Source organism: Odontesthes bonariensis, chromosome 8 (assembly GCF_027942865.1).
Source record: "Odontesthes bonariensis isolate fOdoBon6 chromosome 8, fOdoBon6.hap1, whole genome shotgun sequence".
Taxonomy (NCBI): domain Eukaryota; kingdom Metazoa; phylum Chordata; class Actinopteri; order Atheriniformes; family Atherinopsidae; genus Odontesthes; species Odontesthes bonariensis.
The window spans coordinates 35307476-35331801 of record NC_134513.1 but is presented as its reverse complement, the minus strand read 5'-3'; the positions used below and the strand labels follow the sequence as shown (position 1 = coordinate 35331801).

At 44.1% G+C, this 24326-nt stretch overlaps 1 protein-coding gene across 1 annotated transcript in view; it reads right to left on the bottom strand.

Annotated features, from left to right (window-relative positions):
• ptprb (protein tyrosine phosphatase receptor type b) overlaps positions 1-24326 on the bottom strand; it is a 44157-nt gene that overhangs the window by 7142 nt on the left and 12689 nt on the right. Inside the window, exons 6-34 of the mRNA XM_075472296.1 lie at positions 24009-24275; positions 22448-22564; positions 22199-22345; positions 21958-22075; positions 19549-19694; positions 17748-18014; positions 17535-17593; positions 16340-16544; positions 16168-16265; positions 14812-14977; positions 14591-14721; positions 14331-14478; positions 13954-14226; positions 13693-13859; positions 12728-12878; positions 12499-12599; positions 11955-12120; positions 11583-11864; positions 9342-9620; positions 8252-8401; positions 7784-7923; positions 7435-7571; positions 7208-7314; positions 6970-7075; positions 4648-4728; positions 2281-2298; positions 2108-2189; positions 1772-1862; positions 64-140 (exon numbers count right to left, since the gene is read on the bottom strand). Of these exons, the coding sequence (XP_075328411.1) occupies positions 64-140; positions 1772-1862; positions 2108-2189; positions 2281-2298; positions 4648-4728; positions 6970-7075; positions 7208-7314; positions 7435-7571; positions 7784-7923; positions 8252-8401; positions 9342-9620; positions 11583-11864; positions 11955-12120; positions 12499-12599; positions 12728-12878; positions 13693-13859; positions 13954-14226; positions 14331-14478; positions 14591-14721; positions 14812-14977; positions 16168-16265; positions 16340-16544; positions 17535-17593; positions 17748-18014; positions 19549-19694; positions 21958-22075; positions 22199-22345; positions 22448-22564; positions 24009-24275 (4277 nt within the window). The remainder of the gene's footprint in view (positions 1-63; positions 141-1771; positions 1863-2107; positions 2190-2280; positions 2299-4647; positions 4729-6969; positions 7076-7207; positions 7315-7434; positions 7572-7783; positions 7924-8251; positions 8402-9341; positions 9621-11582; positions 11865-11954; positions 12121-12498; positions 12600-12727; positions 12879-13692; positions 13860-13953; positions 14227-14330; positions 14479-14590; positions 14722-14811; positions 14978-16167; positions 16266-16339; positions 16545-17534; positions 17594-17747; positions 18015-19548; positions 19695-21957; positions 22076-22198; positions 22346-22447; positions 22565-24008; positions 24276-24326) is intronic.

Here is a 24326-nt window from a genome sequence, read left to right as displayed (position 1 = left end):
AGCAGAGATCAGTACGTCTGTGTTAGTGTGTGTGTGTGTGTGTGTGTGTTCGTTCGTTCGTACAGGTGTGTAGCTGGCGTTGATGTAGTCGGAGCAGGGGTCATCCTCCAGATACGACAGCTTGACTCTGGTGGAATCATCTGGACACAGAAACATACATGAATCGTTCAGATGGAAGTTGGCTCGTAGTTGTGATGTAAAAATGGGAACAAGTTGGATTTTGTGAGCGGCACTGTGAACGCCCACACCAGTAAAAGTACTTGATTATTGTGGGAATATTAATTAAAATGTGTTCCACTGTGGGCGTTGATTCCTCTGACAGTTAATTTTAGAGCTGCCAGTGTTTAAACGTATGACCTCGAGGCAAAAATCAGATTTTACTGTTCGCATAGAAAATGAGCTGCAGTTACACACTGACACTTAATGACCTCATTTAACCAAAATTAACACGCAACAAATCCACTGCAAACTGCTTCATTTGACTTTAAAACACCCCATTAGTTTCTGTAAATAACTTCTGCTGCTAATGAAGATGACAGTTAGAGGTTGCTGATGTACATGTAGTGGAAATAGATGGATATTTTCAATGGAAATGCAAATATTTAAGTATTTATAATGAAAACTGTTTAAAAGTTTTTTTCCAATAATCCCAGGTAGTTTGACTTTAGTACATTACTGGACACACTAATTCCAGTTATGATTTCCCCAGGAAGAATTCACTGACTGGTATTATTAAGGTGTTTGGGCTTCCCCTCATTCTTACTGAATAGTTGTTGGTGTTCTCATACCGACTGAACTGTTGGTCACAGTTGATGAGCAGTGAGATCCAACAGTAACAAAGTAAACAACCGTCTGAAAAACATGTGCACGTCGTTGTCTCAACCTCCCCACTCTCTAAACTGAGAGCGCTCTGACCGACCACGCTGTTGCTCAGCTCATTCTATGACATCATCTTGTTGTGTTTTATCAGTAACGATCCGGCATGACTTTTGTGTTAAAAAAGGGTAAAGAATCACTCCTCTTTTTCTTTTTTCCTAAATCCAGGCTTGCGTGTAGTTGGCGTGCATCGTTTGCATGGTTACAAATTTTTAGGTTTCCCATGAGAAACCGTGGTAATACTGAATAATGAGGCTCCACTTGGTGGCACAACTAGGTACTGCAGCTATTGTTTGTTTCTGACGGTTACAAAGCCGGTTCCTCATCTTTTAGCTTATATATTTATCATCTATTAACCTTCCTTGGCTTCCTAAGATCCCTTCGGTTCAGTTTTTAACTCCTTCAGACCTTGTTATAGAATCTAATGCAGCTGCGACCGACACCGAAAAAAGAAATCCTCCTTCATCTCAGACATCACAGTATTTGAACAATGTGATGCATCTGGACCACCTTTCACTTTTTCATTGATTGATTAGTGAGACATCACTGAACTATTAGAAAATATTAACTTTGTGACTTCTACTACCAGCCAGTTTATTAACTATGCTGTTTGTGATATTAAACCTAATCTGGGGATTTGTCACCATTTAATAAAATGTTATCAGGAAGACGGGCTCTGAACAGACTGTGTTCAGGATTATTTTGGTTTTCATCACTTCAAACCTCAACGTCACCATGGGAACAGGTACTGTCCTGTTAAACATTCCAACCATGTCACCGTTTTATTGATTTTCTTACTGATTGCTTTATTTTGTTCTCGGGGGCTCAGACTAATTACTGACGGCTTCCCTGTGTTTGACTTGTTGCTGCAGCACTGGCTCACAGTCATACTAACATGGCAGGATGTTGTTGTAGCGGTTCTTTCCTCTGTTTTCCGGCAGTCTGGCGACGTCCATCATCTGGTTGCGGCCCACGTCCTTCAGGTCCTGCACAAACACAACATTTACTTCTGATGCTTGTATAAGGAAGCTTTAAACAGTCAACATCAGCTTCTGAAAGTGGGCTCATTGGTTCCTGTTGCATCACCAGCACAGATTGTACATAAAGACTGATGATGCGTCTCCTTTGGGAAGAAAACATGAAGGTTTGAATATGAGTTCCCTCACTTCCTTGCCCCAGAAGCATAGTGATTTATTCCTTTAAATGCACAACTCTGCAATCAAAAAATTACCTCAAACTCTTCAGACAGCAGGTAGTTGGAGTCGGCCTGCAGTTTGGTCAGATGGGACTCGAAGTGGCAGGCTTTGATCGGACTGAACAGAAAAATGAGCAAACACGTTAAAGTTGTACATCATCGGCTGTTTTAACTAAAGTTTTAAATAGTTTTAGATAACCAAAACTCACCTGGTGACACGGCGGTTACTGCAGGAAGAGAAAAACATACAGTCCAGTTATTAGTCATACTCTAAAGGTGAAACAGTCAAACAGTCTAGGTAAATGTCAACAGAACTGCTTCCAGGCAGAGATTGTGCTCGTTTTAACGTCATGCTACGCATGTTCCCAGGAGAATCCACCAGGGGGCGCACTAGAAAACAGACTGCAAGTTTTTTGGCCGATTTTCTTTCAAAGAACTCAGTCATAACTGAATAAAGGTGCTTATAATAATAATAATAAAAACAGGGGCGGTTGGTGGCGTAGTGGGTTAAGCAGCCGCCCCATGTACAGAGGCTACAGTCCTCGCTGCAGCTGGCCCCGGTTCGAGTCCCGCACCGGACGGTCCTTCGCTGCATGTCCTCCCCTCTCTCTGCCCCCTGCTTCCTGTCTCTCTCCAACTGTCCTATCATTAAAGGCATAAAAAAGCCCCAAAAAATATTTTTAAAAAAATTAAAAAATAAAAGTAAAAAAAAAAAAATAATAATAATAATAATAAAAACAGAGACTGTGTTAATGGAGCGTATAACTAATTTGTGAAATTGGCCGAGCTAATCCTGTCAGTTTGTGTTTGACATGATGTTGGCAGAATAGCGACAGCTGTTTGATATTCCATATTACATCATGCATTTCTGAGGATGAGCAAAACCAACGTGCCAAACAAGTGCAGCATATGTGAGGCCACCATTAAAAGCCAGTACTTCCTCAGCCTGACTGTAACAGTGAGCTCTGAATATCCATAAATGCTGTTCATGCTCACAATCAGAAGGAGTAACGTTTAGAAATGTTTTCAATGAGTCGGTGGGTTCTGCTCCAGAATGATTTTAAAGTTCAGCGGAACAGGAGCTGCTATCAGGAGACTTTAAACCAACGACGTTGTGGATAATCTTCTCTTTCATTCAAAGGGCCACAGATTTGCAGGTGCGATCAGTGAGTTCACAGTAATTCACTGTGAAATACCTTTTCTTCACCTCAGGTCTCTGTGCTCTTTGAATGATGTCACCATTGTTTTATTGTTAGTTTTCTGTGCTTCTTTCACAATCTTCTCACAATCTTCAGAGGCTGCAAACCATCTATGGCTCCACGTCATATGTACATTAGCCGCTTTCGGACAGAGCCGTTCTAAGAACGCAGTTATCAGAACTGTCCTACTCGAATTTCATTCTGATAACTGTCCTTCACCAGCGGAACTGTTTCAGTCTGCATTCGCACATGAGTCGGGACTGATGCGCCGCGCGCAGCCGTCTGCGTCAGTGACGTGCTACTTTAGCCGTTTAGCGCCACATTCAACAACAAAACAAAACCCGGTAAAAGTAAGGAGAGAAGAAAAAACACCACAAAGAAGCTAATATGGAGAGCGGGGAGGCCACCGTGTTCATGGTCTGCATGACGGTGATATTAATCATGGACGATCACATCAGGCGTCTAACATGGAGGCTGGAAGAGCTCACAGAGTCAGGAGACGAAGGATCGAGCGCAGGCGATACTTTTTCATTTCATGAAGTAAGAAAGGAGAGCAGAGCACCGCAGACAAAGGAGACCACGTGTAAGTTTAACTTATTAAACACCCGCCGGTTGTGTCTGTGTGGTATGATGAAACATTTCAGCCGTGGCAACATGACAAGGGGCGGAGCTACCGACCACCACACACCTCCGTCAGATGTGTTCCTATAGAACCATGAACAGACCCAGCTGAGGAGAAGGAGCTGAAATGGTTATACGAACTGAGGGAGATGGCCCCGAGTTCCTGTATGTGCGAATGCGGGAGAAAACGGCCCCGCGGATTAAAAGGTTATTAGAACTACCAAAGGTTCCTACAGTCCGAAAGCGGCTATTGTTTCTATGTATTGTCCCTGACAAATAAACAATAGACATAACTGCTTGTTATTAAGTTCTATTTAGAGTTTATTTGAAAAGGACAATGTTAATATATGCTGCAGTAGGATATGGAACCTTGTCTCAGTTTGTGCAGGTTCTCTCAGTTTTCTCTGCACAAACTGACACTTACAGGCTGATACAAAAATATGAGTCATTATCTGGCCTTCGTTAATATTCTTTAAATAATAAAAAGGCTGCTGCTGTTTTTAGTGTTTTATCAGCAGGAAGATGTGGTGAACACACACACACACACACACACACACACACACACACACACACAGTAATTAACAGATGCTGTGTACTGGTGAGTGAACGATGATGTCATCTGGCAGAGAGAGCCGGCGCTTTATTGGAAACTAATACTTCACACGCTCACATATTGGACGTGGGAGATACTGGAAACTAATAAGTGCTTCTCTCGTGGACTCAAGTAGAATAATTATAGGTCTCTCACACACTTACCTCCTCACACCCATATACATCCCTGAGGCTGGAACTTCTTTCCACATGCTCATCCTCACCACCGGGTTCTCCTGCACGGCTCTGCGCGCACACACACACACACACACACACACACGTTTAACAGTCCTGTTAATCCAGGTTAATGTTAATGTTGTCGAAATTAAAATGTTTGGAGCTTATTAACTTTGCTGCTGCAACAAACAACAGAAAACACTGATGTGATGTTTTCTGGATTACGTAGGTTGTTTCCAAGGAGGTTGGTTCTGTTAGTCAGCAGCACATTAAACTGATTTATAAGAAGGGTTACCAGAGGTCAGCCACAGACACGCCTCACTTTTAATGGTGATCTAAATCCTAGATTTATCTTTTATTGCACGCTGTGAAACTCAGAAAGAGGGTCAAACATATTGTTTAAAGTGACGTAATGTCAACCAAAGAAGTTTTCAGTTGGTTCAACTTTAAAACTGACTAAAACCAGACCTGATTAATGAATGACTCTTCTCATCACATATAAAGCTCTAAATGACCGAGCTCCATCATATCTTAAAGATCTCACAGTTGGATATTTTCCTAACAGAGCACTTCGTTCCCAAACTGCAGGTTTACTTGTGGTTCCCAGAGTTTCTAAAAGCAGAATGGGAGGCAGATCCTTCAGTTATCAGGCCCATCTCTGTGGAACCAGCTGCCACTTTGGGAGGTAGAGCCTTCAGTTATCAGGCCCCTCTCTGTGGAACCAGCTGCCAGTTTGGGAGGTAGAGCCTTCAGTTATCAGGCCCCTCTCTGTGGAACCAGCTGCCAGTTTGGGAGGCAGAGCCTTCAGTTATCAGGCCCCTCTCTGTGGAACCAGCTGCCAGTTTGGGAGGCAGAGCCTTCAGTTATCAGGCCCCTCTCTGTGGAACCAGCTGCCAGTTTGGGAGGCAGATCCTTCAGTTATCAGGCCCATCTCTGTGGAACCAGCTGCCACTTTGGGAGGTAGAGCCTTCAGTTATCAGGCCCCTCTCTGTGGAACCAGGTGCCAGTTTGGGAGGTAGTGCCTTCAGTTATCAGGCCCCTCTCTGTGGAACCAGCTGCCAGTTTGGGAGGCAGAGCCTTCAGTTATCAGGCCCCTCTCTGTGGAACCAGCTGCCAGTTTGGGAGGTAGAGCCTTCAGTTATCAGGCCCCTCTCTGTGGAACCAGCTGCCAGTTTGGGAGGCAGAGCCTTCAGTTATCAGGCCCCTCTCTGTGGAACCAGCTGCCAGTTTGGGAGGCAGAGCCTTCAGTTATCAGGCCCCTCTCTGTGGAACCAGCTGCCAGTTTGGGAGGTAGAGCCTTCAGTTATCAGGCCCATCTCTGTGAAACCAGCTGCCACTTTGGGAGGCAGAGCCTTCAGTTATCAGGCCCCTCTCTGTGGAACCAGCTGCCAGTTTGGGAGGCAGAGCCTTCAGTTATCAGGCCCATCTCTGTGAAACCAGCTGCCACTTTGGGAGGCAGAGCCTTCAGTTATCAGGCCCCTCTCTGTGGAACCAGCTGCCAGTTTGGGAGGCAGAGCCTTCAGTTATCAGGCCCCTCTCTGTGGAACCAGCTGCCAGTTTGGCTTCAGGAAGCAGACACCCTCTCTACCTGTAAGACCAGGCTTAAAACTTTCCTTTCTGATAAAGCTTATAGTTAGGGGTGGCTCAGGTGAGCCTGAAACATCCCATAGTTAAGCTGCTATAGGCCCAGACTGCTGGGGGAGCTCCCATGATGCACCTCTCCTCCCTCTGCTCTCTTTCCTCTCCATGTGCATATGACATCATTGTTGTCATTAACTTGTGTTTCTCTCTCTCAGCAGGTGTCCCTGGCCTGGTGTTACGCTGCTTGTTGTCCCCTCTTTCCTGTCCTCTCAGCCCCCAGCTGGTCCAGGCAGATGGCCGCCTTCCTGGTTCTGGTTCTGATGGAGGTTTCTTCCTGTTAAAAGGTAGTTTTTGTCTCTCCACAGTCGCCTTGTGCAAGCTCAGGGCGGGGATTGGACCGAAGAAAATTTTCAGTGCAATCTGTTGGTTTCCTTAGCTGGGAAATTGTTTTTGAATTGGCTTTATATGAATGAATTGGATTAACTTTGACTTTAATTAACTGGATTTTATTGGATGATGATTACAATGAATTGAACTCTAATTGGCTTGAATTGGACTGTATTATGGAAGTGCCTTGAGATGACATTTGTTGTGATTTGGCGCTTTATAAATAAAATTGAATTAAAAGGCAAATTCAAGGTAAACCCGACTCGTGACCACTGCTCTTTAACCGTGAGAACGATAATGTTCGGACTGCGGGGAGGATCCGTTGTGCAGTGTTGTACTCACACTTTGCGCAGCCTCTGCCTGTAAACCAGCAGAGACACAACTGCCACCATCATCCCGATGAGGAACATTCCAGCACTCAGGCCCTCCACCACGCCACCTAGAGGCTCTGATGCAGAACAACATCACAGGTCAGCTTGGTTTGTGTTTCTCTGAATTAACATTTCAGGGGTTAGTTGATTAATCAGCTGATCATTTTTTAGACAAAACGGCTTAGTTCCAGCAGTTTGTAGTTCCTCACCTGCGTGAGTCCTGAGCGGTGTGGACAGGTAAGTGTCACTGAAGAGCGGCTGAGCAAACTCTCTGTGGTATTCATCTAACAGTTTGGTGAAGGCTCGCACACTCAGCCTGTGCACGCACGCACACGCACACGCACACACACACACACCCACACCTGTTAGACTCCTGTAGTGATCAATAAGCTATGAGGAACGATGCTGCAGGGCCGTTTGTGTACTTTTTGTTTACCTGTAGGATGTTTTGGCTTTCAGAGGCCCGTCACAGAAGCTGCCGTAGCTGTCTCTCAGGTAGAGATCGTCGTCATGGTAATGATCGCAGGCCCCGCCCAGCCGGTCGCCTCCTGCACCCAGATTCACCTCCACCACCTGATCAGGTTTTCATTTATTAATCAATAGAAATGTTCTGATTGCTGCTGTTTTACTGTTGGAACAAGAAAAAGTGATTCTACTGATTTTTATTTTTATTCTTCCCTCAAATAAAAATCCACAAAATGTCAGTGTAGTTCTCCTGATGAAATAAAAACACTGAAATCATTCGCTATTATTTGTTGACCGTCACACTTTAAGGATGCTGTTACCTGTCCAGCGGAGGTCTCAGCGTCCTGAGGACAGCGGTTTTGGAAGTAAGCGGTCTGATACGCCCTGACAGAGGAGTTGCTGATGTAGTCGCGGTAGGAGGGCAGAGGGTGGCGCTGCTCCGGCTGCTGCATCTCATTGGCTGTTACAGAGGATAGACAAATATCCAGCAAACAAATGGTTAAGGTCACGTTTTCTTTTTCTTAAAAGTTCATTTCTATAAAAAGTCTTAACCAACAGCTTAAAACTGTTTACAGATTTCATTGTACAAAAACTAAATAATTATTTTATTTTATTTTATTCTGTTATATTTTTAGTTTTTATATTTAGGAAATCAGATAAAACTTCATTTGATTAAATTACAATAAGAAGGCTAATTTATTAACCAATAATTATAGTTTATATTTGTGTTGTATTCAGGGTTTGTGTAAAGGTTAAAGAACTGTGTGTGTATGCGTGTGTGTTCCCACCATCAGACTCGGTCACGATCATGGCAAAGTATCGGATGGCCCCGTTGGCATCGCTGAACCAGGAGCAGTTGAAGCGGAACAAGATGGAGGACGACGTCACTTTGGACGACTTCTCGCTGATACGCATGATGGGAGGCGGGACGGGAGGACCTGAAAGCAAATCCACTGGTTTAAGAGACTCTCGGTCACACAAACTGCTTGTATTTGTATTTAAAGGTAAAACTCAAACTGCAGCAAACTATGAATAACGGATGTTGGACATAAGCCCATAAGGCCCCTGATGTGGTACAATGTAGATCCACCACTGTCAATAGAGACACTTTGCTGGGAGTCATCTCTTTTTCCTTTTTAAGTGTTTTTCATTTTCCAGTCTGGTTCTGTCAGGATGATTTATGATTGAACTCCTGCAGAGGGCGACTGGAAGAGACACGTGTGAACCGAGTGGATGAAGGAAAGAAATAGGGGTTGTGTTTTGGGTCACAGTGACTCTTTCTGAAAGGGCAAGTAGAAGAAACAAGGTGACGCATCAAAGACTGAGTGTGTTATTTGCCACAATGACATTAAAGAAAGTTCCCTCCTTGTATCGTCATTGTAGCAGGAGTCCTGCAGCTGCTCTTCAAGCTCGGCCCAGTTAGAGAGTAAATCTCTGTGATTTGACAGTCATCTGAGTTACTACTCCCAGAAACGCTGCTCAGAAAGCTTTTACATGAGTCATCACAGGCTGGGACATGACATGAAGAAGGGAGCTGCAGATCCGTGGTAACTTCTCTGCTACACTTCACACACAGTTTGTGTTCTTTTTATTCCTGAAGATAATTTCTTCTTTTTGTGCAGATGGATTTATGAGCTCTGCTGCCGTCTGTTCCTCTTTGTTTCCCAGGTGAGCAGACCCATTTACACACAGGTTTTATTTCAACAGCCGACTCCACCACTCCTCCGGAGGGTGTGTGTGTGGACCGGGCCTTTCTGGGTCATGTTTGGAAGGCCATGATTAATTAACTGACAGCATTATGTAAATAAAGTCCCTCACAAACAACAGAGTGTGTGTGTGTGTGTGTGTGTGTGTGTGTGTGTGTGTGTGGAAACTCACGGTCGATCATGGTGACGGTGGTTTGTGTCACCGGCGGACTCGTCTGTCCGGCCGACGACACCCTAACCGTCACTGAGTATTTCCTGAATGCGTCCAGGTGGTCCAGCGTTACCGCGGTGACGCCCCCCGCCAGCTTCAGTGCCGAGGTCAGCTCCTCGTTGTCATGGCGGCGACACTCGACCTCGTAGGAGTCGAAGTCGGCTGGCGGAGGCAGCCAGGAGCAGGACAGGGAGGAGGATGAGACGGGGAAGCAGTGGATGGATTTCAGGGGAGAGGGACCTAAAGGACAGAGGACTTTTACTTTTACCAGTTTGTGTTTTCTTTGACCTCGGTGGGAGAAATAAACTCCTCACACGTTGATTTATTCAGAGCTGTGAAAAGGCAGCGCCTGCTGCGCGGTGAGTCTGCTGCAGATAAACGTCTCTTCGTTTATTCGTCCTGATGAGATGATAAAAACGCCTCTTAGAGATGATAAATGAAGCAGAGTGAGGACAGAGACGAGGACATTTGTCATCTCGTGGCTCATAGCAGACCGAAGATGAACCTGATTACAGGATAAATTTTCACTTCCAGAAACGTGTCGTTTCTGTAAAGCCTTAAAGTTTTCACTGCGTCCTCTCAGGAGCTGAGAGCTGACGCTCTGCTGCAACCCGACAACACACCAGCTGCTCCGTGTGTCCTATAGACATTTAGTAAATGTGGCAAAAATTCAAGCTACTATTTATTCATTTCATGTGAGTCCATATGTGGAAAAGACTTTCCTGTTGCCTGTTTGGCTGACCTCAGATGAAGATGGGGGAAGAAACTGGGTCGTATTTATAAATGCTGTTGATGTGGCCTGGATTTACTTTATTCCTTGTGGCGATCAATTTTGATCCCTGCAGCTAAAACCTCACAGATAAACAAAATGTGATTAAAAATGGATTCAACCGCTGAGAAGCAGCCGAGCTGACAGCTAAAGCCAAGGCTGTGGCTGTGTTCTGCTGCCATCTAGTGGCCAACATTTTTGAGCGCGTTGGTCTCTATGGGCATCGACTCATTAAAACCAAACAAGTTTTACTTTTTTAAATGTTACAGAAACATTAAAAAAACTGCTTCAATCAATCAATCATCTGACTGTTTCAGCTGATCGGCCTCTGAACGTCTTCAACGTTTAAAAGTCAGCGTTTGGTCCGCATGTGTTTAAGAAATATTACAAAAAGATAATAAAACTAACCACAGCTTCTCATATCAGAGTAGCTGCTGTTTAGTTCTGTTTCATAAGATTAGGAACTAAATATTTTAGAGGGTTTGGATGAATCAAGCAGCTTAAGGCGAGACAATACAGATGAATAGGGTAATATTTTAAAATAATAGATATCACCACGAAACTTCCTCAGTTGATTACTTATACAAGTATGAAAAAAAAATGTATTACAAGTTTTAGAAATTTGTATGTTTAAGTATGCAAATTAGGCATTATCTCTTTAAATATGCGCAAATTTGGATATTTTTCCGGAAGATAAATCTGAACATATGATAAAGCCAAGTGCAAAATTCTTTTTTCATTTTGTTTACACACAAAATGAAAAGATAATTACAGAGGGATTTCAGGATATCTGCTTTCATTTCCTAGGAAATCAAAATATATTGCCCATAGCGTAAAAAACATCGATTTTCGTCATATTTGTTTATTATAATGTCACATAAATCAGGTCAGGAATGATTTATCAACAAATCCTTCAGTAAATATCTTCAGAATACTGCTAAGTGTATAACTGGAAAGTTTGGTGTTAGTAGGTGCTCCATAGGCTGAGATATTGATACTGAAAAAAACGGCATTTAAAGATTTAAATAGGGGAACTTTGGTAAATTTGGGCGAAACGCACTGCAGCGAGTAAACAAAATGTGATGAAAAAAAACATTTTAATTTATGTTTTCACAATTTTCTTTATAGCAGGTTGAAAGAACACATATTGAAGGAGTAGACTGACCCAAAATCTAAAAACTGACCACTGCATGAAAAATCACTGTTTTTGCCTGCCGGGTCTCGCCTTAAAGAGTGTTTTTTCTTAATGTTTGCAGGTGGTCTTTCACCAGTGGGTTGTTGATTTTAAAATGGTGTAACATTATACAGTAAAGGTATCTTTTACATTTTTTGTTTTAACGCTGTAAAAATGAACATTTTCTGCCTGTACTCTGCGTTACTTTGTGTCATAAAAATGTCATTGTTCCTCCCACCATCATTACAGCTCCACCTACTTGTCCTGACGTTCCTCTGGATTGGCTGGCTCTTGACTTTAGGACCACCCTTGGCTCCGCCCCCACTAACAGCCATCAAGGTGAAGTTGTACTGTCGCCCTGGAAACATCCCGGCCACGACGCTGCTGGTCAGGTAAGTCCGTGTGACGGTCAGGGGATCCGCAGGCGTCCACTGCAGGCTGAAGTCATCGTAGTCTCCGTTGGCGGGCCCGGACCACGACAGCTCCATGGTGTGATTGAGCGGGCCGCGTTTGACGGACAGGGAGGTGGGTGGTTCTGGTGCTGGAAGATAAAAAAACAGATTAGGATTAAAGCTACAACTAAAGTTCAGGTTGTTTTTTTTTAAATGTATTTTCTTTTAAACTGACTTACAGGTGCGCCCGAATGCTGAGACGTTATTGGTCAGTTCTCCGCTGTGCGTGATGACCTCAGCACGATGCAGCCTACCAGGGATCAGGCCCGGGAAGGTGTGACTCCGGTGCTCCGCCCCCAGCGTCTGAGCTCCCACCGTGGCTCCAGAGGCATCGTACAACACCACCTTAAATCATCCGAAAAGATTTAACACCAACGGCTGCGCTCAGGAAGAAAGATTCAGCTTTGCTTTTTAGATTTCTTTTCAGGAAATGTAGAAACATGTCATCCATCCGATTGAGACTTTAAAACCAAAACCACAAAAGAAGACATTTCCAATAAGAGCAGGAGGCCTGTTTAAGATTAAAAGAATCACAACCAGCTGAATATTCAGTTGATTTTTCTGTTTGGGTTGTTACACATTCATCAGAAAATACAATTTCCTGCCAGAATATTCTGTCTTTTGTTAAAAAAAAAAGTAGCATTAGGATCTCAGTCGTGTTTAAGATGTACACACCTTTCTTTTCAACTGCAAATCAAGACTAACTAAAGCAGATAAATGTACCTGGTAGCTGCTCCAGCTTCCTTCTCCATGCTGCCAGCTGACCGTCAGTTTGTCCGTCCGTGCTGAACTCTGAACCTGAAGAGATGAGACTGGAGACGGAACTGCAGAGCCAACAGACAGAGAGGAGGGACATGAAAGACATCAGGTTAGAGAGGAACAAAAAGGAAATAAAGAGCAGCGATAAGAAGAAAGCAGAGGAAGGAGGAGAGAGGAGTGATGGCAGACTGACCGGTTCTAGCGAGGACAGATGAGTCGCTGCTCATGTCTCGACTCCAGCTCACCACCTGCAGTTTGTACAGACTCCCTGGTCGCAGGCCGGAGAAAACACAGCTGTGTGCAGCTGGACCGACTTTCTGCAGGTTCACCAGCTCACCTGCAGCCTGACGACAAACAGCAAATAAAGTTTAAAACTAAAACACAATGAAATACTATATGAAAGGTTCAGCAGGTATCTGAATAAGTCTGCAGTCTGAGCGGCCGCTGTGTACACGGAGAGGTAAATGTTCCAAAGATCTACAGACATCTGAGAGCTGCTTGATCACAGTGCTCTAACAGGAGAGTAAATATAAAGAAGATCTGCTAAATAAGATGAGAAGTTTTAAAAATTAGAAATCAAAATCTTACATAAATCTGGAAATGGACAAGAAGCCAGCAGAAAGCTGCCGGGACCAGATGCACTCTGGGTGATTTCAGATGAGTGAATCATTCTTTCCCAGATCATCGAGGAGAGATAAGGCTTCACTTGGGTGGGAAAAACTTATCAGACTTTAAAAAAAAGCACGAACCAAAGTGCCATCAAGACTGCAGAACAGCTTTCCAAATCTAAAAAAGTCTTCTTTTCATTAAGATGCAAAGTTGAGCTTCATCCAGGTCTTATGACCTGAGGCTACTTTCAAATTGTTCAATTCTGACTCAACACAGATCAGATGTGACAATCCTGACTATGAGTGGCTTTCATGTGACGGCAACTGCCGACTGAAACTCATGGACACAAGACACACTTTTGTGTTTGTCATGTGCAGCAGCAGCAACAACAACAACAACAACAACAACAACAACAACAACAACAGAAGACATTGCAGCTTTGAAACGACTCAAAGATCAAACTCTGACAGCAAACTTGTGGATGACATTTAGCTTTTTGAAAGTGTCAAACATTTATCCGGCTGTAAAGGGAAAGGAAGGACATCCCACCTTATGCTCCTTCCTGCTCCCTGAAGGCCTGTGATTGGCCGTCGCCTCGATGATGCTGTACAGCGACAGGTCGTAAATGTCGACATGGCCGTCGGAGGGCTGCCAGGAGAAGCTGAGAGAGGAGGTGTTGAGCGAGGTGACCGTCAGATTACTGACCGCAGCCGGACCTGAAGGAGAAAGCAACCAGTCGTATTCCAAATGAGCGTTTACATCAAGACCCTCACTCCAGATAATTGTAAACAATGGACAGTGGTGACTCACGTGTTTGTCCCTCTGCTGTAGCGGCGTTCAGCGATTTAACACCGCCGCTCAGAGTCACCACCTCCACACGATACCACTTCCCTGATGTCAAACCCTCCAGACGCTCGCTTCGTTTGTCCACAGCGACCGATCGATTGAGCAGAGCGACGTCGCCTTTCTCCAGCAGCTGCAGGCTGTAGCCGTCGTACACGCCCACCGGCCGCTCCCAGCTGACAGTGAGGCTGTGGGTGGTGTGGTCGTTGTCGGCCTGCAGAGCTGTGACTGTGGCTGGAGCTGTAGGCAAGTAAACACAAACAAACAAACAAACACAATGAGAACATCTATTACAAGTTCCAATCATTACATTCACAATGATGTCATCAATCAGCGTGTCCAACCTGTTCTGCCGGTGGCTGTGTTGCTGTTGGACAACTTCCCGCTCATTGATTGGATGGTGACGGTGTAGGCGTGGCCTGGGATCAGATCCAAAAAGTCCAGAGAGGAGACGTGTTTGGGAACGGGACGAGTATCGATGGCGACTCCGTCCTGGAGAGAGGAAGTGATGACAGAAATCTCAGCTTCCATGTCTTCAATTCATCCTGTCATCAGTCCATCTATCGATCATCTAATTGAAGGTAAATCAATAAATATGGCTCACCGCGGTCGACAGGGACACAACATACATGTCCAGGTCTCCGTCTCCAGGCATCCAGGTGACCAACAGCCCACCAACACATTCCGTCTGACCGCGTTGAGGAAGCATCCGCAGGTTCCTTACAGCACTGGGAACTGAAGAGGACACAAAGCAGATCTGGATTTACCAAACCTGGACTCTGACGTCTTTTAACTCCGTCTGTGGCCGATACTCAGCCGTCCTACCTGTTCGTCCCTCCAGGAATTGAGCCGTCTGGTACGGCCCGCTGAATGTTGACACCAAGATCTTGTAGAGCCTCCCAGGAGTCAGAGAGGTGAGCAGGTGATGCTCCACCTCGCTGCCTAATGTGACCGGAGGGAAAACCCGAGTGTCGTTGAAGAGCACGGTGACCTGCAGGCACAGGTGAGTAAAGAGCTTAAATGAAGGAGTCCTATGAGGTCACTGAATACACAACTGAAGTGAGAATCATTTATTAAACCTCTTAAATATGTGGATTTTAAAAAATATTTCCATCCCTGCTCCCTTGAATCATTACATTCATGAGAATGATGATTTAATTACTGAAAAAAAACTTTTTTTTTTAATCATGACTGAGGCGGTCGAACTGGGCCTAAACCAGCTGCTGTACTGGGGTCAGAAAGCCTTGTGTTTTTGTTCTAGATTTTGTATAAACAAAGAAAACAATAAACTGACGTCTGGTGCATTACAGCTGAGTCATCAGTCAATCTATCGATCATGAACACAGAAAGAAATGGGTGTTTGCTCTGATTTGATGTTTGTAACAATCCCATTTTCTTCTGTTTTTATCCCCCTTTTCCTTCTGAGTTTTAATCATTTTTACCTATGTAGCTCCAAAGTCACAAAGTGCTTCTCTATAGAAGACAATAAAGATCATCAGGAAGATAAAACAGGCGCAGAAGAACAGTAGAAAGGACATAAAAACAAAAATAAACCTTTTTTAAGGAAACAACACACATAATGAAACTTATTCTACAGCGGAGGTGTGACTGATTGAAAAGATTGATCTCCTGGGGTTTTAAATGTGGTGTTGATAACATCTCTGAGTAGAGTTAAACCCTCACAGTGTAGCACTGACTGTTCAACAGAAGCTTAACATGAAGAAAAGGGAGTTTTTCACTTGCTTCCACCCACCGCGCTAATATGAATTATGACACGTCAAGAGAAAACTGAGTCTAGTTGTACTCTTCATGTACAGTCCAATCTTGTGTGAATTGCACATATCACACATAAAATGGCTCTTTCCATCGGCCATGTCTTAATGACGCAGTGCGGAACATTAATGTTAATGTGTGAATGACTAAATGCTGGGACTTTAACACATTGATGAAGACGTTCATGTTATTCTGTCCACTCCTCCTTAAAAAGACGTTTGGACAAAACTGCATCTGCAGCGATGCCCAAACTACAACATGAGACCTTAATATAGATTTCTGATATAGGATCGTATAAAAAAAATGGATTTTTCCAACAGAAACATGGAAAGAAACAGAAAAGGAATGACTGCTCGGCTGCCTGTCTGATATGCTTACTGCTTTAACACTTTAAAGGTGTTTACTGACCTCGTAGTGGTCCACGTCTCCGGGGGCGGGGCTCCAGGTGACGTTCAGATCAGCCGTTCCGGTGTTGCCCAGTGACAGACCGCTCACAGCTGCTGGAACTGGAGGAGAAGACGGTAAGGAAACCAGCACCAAAACACGCACATCGGGTTGGTTTAGTTCATCTCCAACTCACGGGTTCGACCATCGGTGGAGACGCTGCTGACGAAGTCTCCGCTCCAGGTTTCCACGGTGACGGTGTAGAGTCTCCCCTGGGTCAGAGACGAGAAGACGCACTCGTTGTGTCCGGCGGAGACGCTTTTGTTCTGCAGCACGCTGTGGTTGTAACGGATCAGAACCACGTAGCGGTCCAGATCGCCAGCTGCATGACGCCAGTACACCTGAACAGACAGTAGACACACTAATGAGACTTTTTCCAACATGGCTGCACCGTCAGCTGATCAGAGACTTTCTGACAGATCAGATTTCAGCTGGGTTCATCGAGTAGATGACTCGATCAAACAGGTAGAGAACCCTGTTGTGGAAAACCAAACCAGCTCTTATCCAGAACCAACTTAGAAGTGGCTCTAACACCAACCCTGAACCAGCTTTGGCTGAAAAGGAGTATTTGAGTTAGCTTTGAGTGTCTGTAATCAATGTGGAGCAACATATTCAGCTCCAGGATTTGAATTCTACAATGTTCTGGTGAGGAAGGAGCCGGATGTGACTCGTTCAACTTGAAACATTCATATAATAGAAGTCAAGTTTTTCAGGAAAAACCACAAAATTCTCAGGTCTCATCATCTCTGAACTCATTTAAACGTACAGCTGCTGCATGTCATTCCAGCTGATTCTGAGAAAGCAGAACCATTCATAACCCGTTTAATTTAAAAAGGGTTTAGATTTCTGTACTGAGCAGACGTACAACATACTGTTATATTGAAGCTACGCCCGATCTGTACAAACACACTGAAGTAGAAACTGAGGAACCTTGGTTTAAAGTACTGACTTTCATAGTCAGAGTAGCATCACCCCTATTCTTGCCTCACTTTACTGATTAAACACAGAATTGATTTTAAACTTCTTTAAACTTTAGATCCTCGGATTGTGCCTTTGCAGTTGAAAAGCTTCCCACTGTCATCTAAATGTTCCTTTTCTATTAACAGCTTTAAAAGACAACTGAAAACATTTCCTCAGCCAAGTTTCACTTGGTTTGGTAAATCTTTTTCTTATTTGTGTTGTGTTCTGTACAGCACTTTGGTCAACTGTGGTGGTTTTAAATAAAGTTCATTTTATTCTATTTCACTTTTAAATATCTAAGATGGGATATTTATAGAACAGCGGTCCAAAGGCCACAGGAAGTTCGTCTGTGATGTGTCACACTGACGCACCCTGAGGAAGTCGTCTCTGGCAGAGTGGACCGCGGTTGGATTCTGGACAGTCGCGGGTTCTGCGGGACAGATCAGGAAAACATACAGACGTGTTCAATTTTAAGACAAAAAAAAAAAAAAAAAAAAAGAAAATAAACTAATCTAACACTATACAAATCAAACAAAAATATAAATGATAAATAAAATGAAAAAACAAATCCAGCAGATCCTTACGTGTTCGAGCCTGAACCACAGTGGCGTTCTGCAGGTCGCCACTCCTCGTCACTATGACGACCGAGTACATGCGCCCAGCAAACAGAGAACTGAAGGAGCACTCGGGCGGCGAGGAGCTGGGCACGGCCAGCGTGTGGACAATTTGCTTCCCGTCCTGAAGACGGACCAGGTAGCTGTCCACCACGCCCGCCACAGGACGCCATGACACCTGCAGGGCATCTGACCTGCCGCCGTTTGCAACCGTCACCTCGGAGACGGACGCCGGGGCTGCAAAGAAAAGACGGTCGTCGTTACGAAAAGGATTTTTTTTTTTGTTTAACATCTGAAACTTATGTAAAAAAAGTTGGATCACTTTAGTGAATTGTTCCTTTAAACAAACACAAGTCTTGATGATGTCACCTGTGAAAAACAGGAAGAAACTTGTTTTCCATCATGTTTCACTGAAAATCTATCGATCAATAGAAGGTCATCTGAGGGCGCTGTGGGCGGAGTTTGCTTTTGTTTTTCACCAGTCGTAGAGCCAATTGGTTGGAACACACACACCGACACACAAACGATGTCCTGAAAATAACCGGGACATTTCAGGGAAAACAATAGGTGCTCTGAGAGTGTGAGTGTGTATGTTTGTATAAGCGCTATTGTGAGGACCACATATAATGTGAAAATATCTGAAAAGTGAGGACATGATGCCCAGTCCTCACTTTGTAACAATCCTCCAATGAGCTGTTTAAGGGTTCAGACGCGGTAAAGGGGTTCAGGCTTGAGTCAGGTTTCGCTCTGGATGAAAGTCCTGGGAAAGGAGGTTGTCAGCCTGAGTCCCCACAATGGTACGATCGCAAAAATGTGTGTGTGCACAGGAAGCCTTTGAGTCCTGGGTGTGTCTTTGTCTGTGTGGAACATTCCAGACGTTCTTTTTTGGCATTTCAGTCATTGTTCTAAAAACTGCCCGATGTTATCGCATCACACACTTTTACTGAATTTCTTTGTGAGAACCCCAGGCCAGCCAGCCAATCATCACAGCTGAATGTCTGACCTGTAATTCCCTTAAAACGCAGCTCTTTTAACACAGCTTTTTAATGCCTGTCCGAAAGTAAAGACGAGATCACATGAGCTCACCATTTTAAAATGTCCTCCCAATCATAATTTCACTAAGCAAGCTGCATAGTAAGTCATATATAAACATATATATGACCCATTTATTTGCTCTTCATCTCTTAAAGCTCATCTGTTGACATTCTTAATATTTTTAATCAAATTTCTTATCTGAAGAAGCAGAATTTCCCACTTACTGCTGTTTCGTAATGCATTTAAATGGTTGTAAACACCATCATAAAATCATGATGATGATAGCGTGGCTCTTGAAAAATACTGAACAAAACAATAGAAATGATTAAAAGTTTATTATTCTCATAGATGAAGCCATTTCTGAGAGTTACTAAGCTTCATTTTAGTGGCTTCAGGACACTTTCAGACGCTGTTTAGTGTTGAATGTTACCGGTCAGCCGGTTGTTTGTTGGAAAGGCTCACTGACTGCTTCCTGTTACAGCGGCTGATTGTGTCTTGCATGGGAATATTGGATCTACACAATAAGATTCCAAATGGCCGACAATCGGTGTTATATAAACGACTTTGCGTCTTTGTTTGTAATTACTTCATCAGAATTTTTTCTGGCTGCCTGAACAATAAGTTCCACCGTTTAAAAAAAACTTGATATTCTCAAAATACAGAAATGAGGACAAACAGAGCAGTGGCCCAGGAGTAAGGACAGAGGTTTTAAGGTTTTTAGGTTGGATGATGTCACCTGTGCGAGCTGTCAGGCTGATGGATTTGGACCGCAGCTCTCCGCTGATGGTGGCAGCCTGCAGCCTGTAGAGGGCGCCAGGTGTCAAACCAACAAGCAGCAGAGAAGAAGAGCCAGCTGGAACGCTGTGGTTCTGAACCACAACACTGTGGAGGAAAAAAGGACAATTTAACATCAGTTAAAGTTGCCTTGTGAAGAGTTATGGTGCCGTGCAAAAGTGTTGAACCAGCCCTCATTTCCTTATGTTTCCATCAAAACAGAAAATAGTTGCAGAGATATATTAAAGCGCTGTTTAATGTTTTATGGTGAATAGCTTCATACTATTCTGGATTCTGGTGAAGAACAGACTTGCCTGTTAAGAGGACGGGTCTAAAAGAAGATGCTGGCCTGTCTATAAAGAGAAGCCATCTGAGTGTATGTGAGATTAACTTTGCTTTGTTTGGTTTCAGTAACTGTTAGGTTATGTCTCTTTTCTTTTAAACTTTTGCATATATAGTTTGTTGCAACATGCACTTCTGTAAAATAAACACTTGCTACATGGGACGACCACTGCCTTCTGCCATGTTTTAGCCATTCAGGCCTCGCAACCTTTCAACAGCTCCTTTCTCCTCCAACACAGCCTGAACCCTCTCAGACGAGCTTTCTGTCCTCTCTTTAAGGAGTCTTCAGGAATAGTTCTCCAGGCTTCTTGAAGGACATCCCAAAGCTCTTCTTTGGATGTGGGCTGCCTTTTGTTGCGTTCTCTGCCAACATGATCCCACACTGCTTCAGTAATGTTGAGCTCCGGGCTCTGGGGAGGATTCATCCCTCCATCAGACCTGCTGCCACTGATTTCCAGCCCACTTCTTGTGTCCTTTGGCACAGCTCAGCCTTTTCTCCCTGTTTCCCTTCCTTAAGAACGGCTTCTTGACAGCCACCCTTCCATGGAGCCCATTTCTGATGAGGCTTGGGCCAACAGCAGATGGATCAGCTGAAGGTCCAGATGCATCTCTCAGCTCCTGTGTCAGGTCTTTGCTGGATTTTTTCCTCTTTCTTAAGGACATCACTTTCAGATCCTGTTCATCTGCTGTAGATAGTTCTTTAGGCCTGACACTTCTTCTTTTGTCCTCCACTTGTCCAGTTTCCTCAAATGTTTTAAGGACACACTGCACACCATGCTGAGATATGCCAAGTTTTCAGCTAACAGCTCTTTGGGAATCACCTTGTTGCTGCAGAAATCCTGTTTTCTGTCTGTCAGACTGTGTTATCTTTGCTGTTTTTCACAGATGCAGCTAAAGAAATGGGAACAAATGATGTGTCTCTGTGACAGGCTGCTGGGAACAAAGTGCCTAAAGATCCAATTTAAAAAGGCTTCTTTGCTAAGTTGTCTGTTCTGTGTGGACACAACACTGGTTCATCCCTTGAGTTAGGAGCCTTTTTTCTGCCTGAATGGTTCATAGGTCAGAGTTAAAGGATAAGACCGGTTTTTTGACATTGGGCCCTTGATTTCACATTATAACATGATGTTCTACTCACCCCTGCTTGTTGTTGGTCATTTGGAGCTGTTCCGAAGATATTCGCGAGGCGTCTGGCTGCTCTCTTGAGATATTCGGCCATGAAACGGTTTCCTATGGGCAAGCTTATACAGGCACAAACTATGCTGTTTATAATTTATTAATTACTCTACACCAGCACTGATAACGTGGAGGTGCGTTGCTTACTTAAAAAAATCCGGGTTACTAATTTTGAATTTTAGCCGAATGAATAAATAGGCAGCAGGTCTGTGGGCTGTCTGTGGCAGTAGCACGACGATGACGTCAGTAACACCCACTTTACGACCCAAAAATTCAAAATTACAATAACCCAGATTTTTTTTAAGTAAGCGACGCACCTCCACGTTATCAGTGCTAGTGTACAGTAATTAATAAATTATAAACAGCATAGTTTGTGCCTGTATAAGCTTGCCCATAGGAAACCGTTTCATGGCCGAATATCTCAAGAGAGCAGCCAGACGCCTCTCGAATATCTTCAGAACAGCTCCAAATGTTCAACAACAAGCAGGGGTGAGTAGAACATCATGTTATAATGTGAAATCAAGGGCCCAATGTCAAAAAAACGGTCTTATCCTTTAAGTGGCTTAACAAAGAAAAAACACATTCCTCTGAAGATGCTCAGGTACAAGGACTGGACAGAAGATGAGGGAAGAAGCAGAAAATGTCCAAAGAAAAACTCTGAAAGACCTTCAGAAAGCTGGAGAACTGTTGATCAGGACACTTTATGAGGACTGGATCAGGACTTTGGATCAGGACTTTGGATCAGGACTGTAGCTTTTTAATCTAAAGACAGACTTATAAGTGTCTGAAAATTTTACTCTGATAATATAAAATCCTGAAAAACAGATGGACTGATGTCCATCCCCTGAAGACTCACCTGTCTCTCAGCAGGGTCAGCGTGTATGAGTCCACGTCACCTGGTGGTTTTACCCATGATGCCTGTAGGCTGTCGACTCCTGAGCTGCTCATTTTGATGGTGCGTAATGCCTCTGGAACTGAAAGACACATACGACCCCTTTACTGAACAAGGATGTGAAGATTTGACAAACATGAGGACAAAACCTCAAAACAAGAACGTGACCCTTTATGTCCTCACAGTGGGACACAGACACACACACCTGTCCTCCCCTCTACAGACACAGACGTGTTCAGTTTCCCGCTCCTCGTCGTCACGGTGATGGTGTACCGTCTCCCAGCTTTGAGTACGTTAAAGGTGCACTCCCTCATGTTTGGCTCCACCTCTCTTGTATCCACGGTGATGTTACCTACGAGACGGCAAAAACAAACAAAAAAAAACAAAACTCAAAAATCATCCAAATTCCTGATTTGGAAGTTTTTGTGTATTCAAAGTAAAGCTCTGGCATTACCGTGGCAAATGGTGAGGAAGTAACTGTCACGTAAACCGGAGGGGGCGTGGCTCCACATGGCGCTTAGCGAGGACTCGTCCGAGTGGCGAATGTGAAGGTCCGACACTGAAGCAGGTGCTGCAGAGCAGGAATAAACTCAGGTGAGTTCAGATTCTTCATGAACATCGTGAGAACGAGACATTTCTGTAGATTAGTTTCAGCATTTTGTGTCATATGTTAAAAGTGATATTTTTCTCAACTAAACTACAGAATCAATACATTAATGAAGACTTTTGTTGCATTAACTTGTTTTTCAGATAAAATTCAACAAATAACAATGTTTAATGTATATTTACTATATGCTAGCAGATGTTTGATGAGTGAAACCATCATTTCCACCAATCAGTCTGCAGATTTAACAGATTTAAACCCTCAGAGTTTCATACAAAGAGTAACAAACCCTGAGGAGACACAGGAGCGGACTCACTGCTGCAGGGAAAAATATCCAAAGCTGAATCAAACAAAGCAAACAAATGCATCAATGGGGAGATTGCAAACTCATCATGTGACTGTTAAAGCACTCAAAGCTCGTTTCTGTGGTCCCGACAAGCTTTAATCCCCTGAACAGACCCTCTGTGTGCTCTTGATCATTTTTTATGTAAATGTTGCTCTCCGTCACTGGGGTTATATGGCACTGGAAAAATCGGATTAATGGCTAAATTACAATAAGACTGAGTTATTAAGTTCATGTAGACACCTTAATCTGACAAGAAATTGGACCGGATCGGGTTACTTGCAGTCGTGTTAAGACCCCGGGATAACTGGGTTGAAAGTCACACTAAACCTGCTTGTAGACGCTGAAGCACGTGGTGAATTAAACTTTGCGTTCTGCGCATGCTCAAGATTTTTTCCCGGGGTCGTGACCCGGAAGTCAAAGGAGACGATATTCCTGTTGTTGTCGCCGTCAGAAAGAAACAAACAACGCGATGGAGAATGCTCCATTGGGCATCGAGTTTGTGCAACAAGCAGCTCATCACAGACCAAATGTAGAGGGACGTAGCTTCATCTTGCTCTGCGTTCTCCATCTTTCTCCAATGCCTGAGTTTGTTGTTGTTGGTGGTGAAGAGGACAACAGGAAGTGGCTCTATTAGCAACAGCTGGAATGGGTACAGCGCCACCTATCATACCGGGGTATGACACGCTTTGTGCCTATGATTCGATTCATTCACCGCCATATATCCAAGGATAATTAACCTTGCTCAAATAAGGAGAATAACCCAACTATAGCTTTAATGGAATGAATCTCACCATGTAGACCCACTGAGTGCTCAGTGTCTCAGAAGTGGAAATAAAGACCTGGTTAAAGCAAAGTTCTGACTTTATGTCTCAGACCCTTCTCTCTGCAGTTGGTCACATGATCAGCTGAGCTGCAGTTAAGAAACACTACAGTCCATAAGATCAGCTGTAGGATGAGAGCTTGCTGTTTTTACCGGTTCAGTGCTGAACGTGAGGCTCAAACAGAGGCAGCAGCAGCTAACAGAGGCACATCTGTGGCCTCCCATGTGTTTTCCGTCCGTCTCACCTGTTGATCCGCCACAGCTGCTCTCAGCCGACAGTCCTCCACTCTCCACTCTCAGCACAGCTCTGTGCAGCTTTCCGGGTGTTAGTCCTGTCCCAGGAAAACTGAAGCTTACTGCCTCCCGGTCCAGAGCGGTGCTGACTAACTCCTGGGAGCCATCAAATAGGAACAGCCTGTAGCTCTCCCAGTGACCAGCAGGGGGCGACCACTTCAGGAGGAGTCCGCCGGCAGAGGAAGGAGACAAGGAGAGGAGAGACGCTGGCGCCGGAGCTGGAGACAGAACAAAGATGCTGTGAGAGGAATGAAAACGAAAACTGAAAA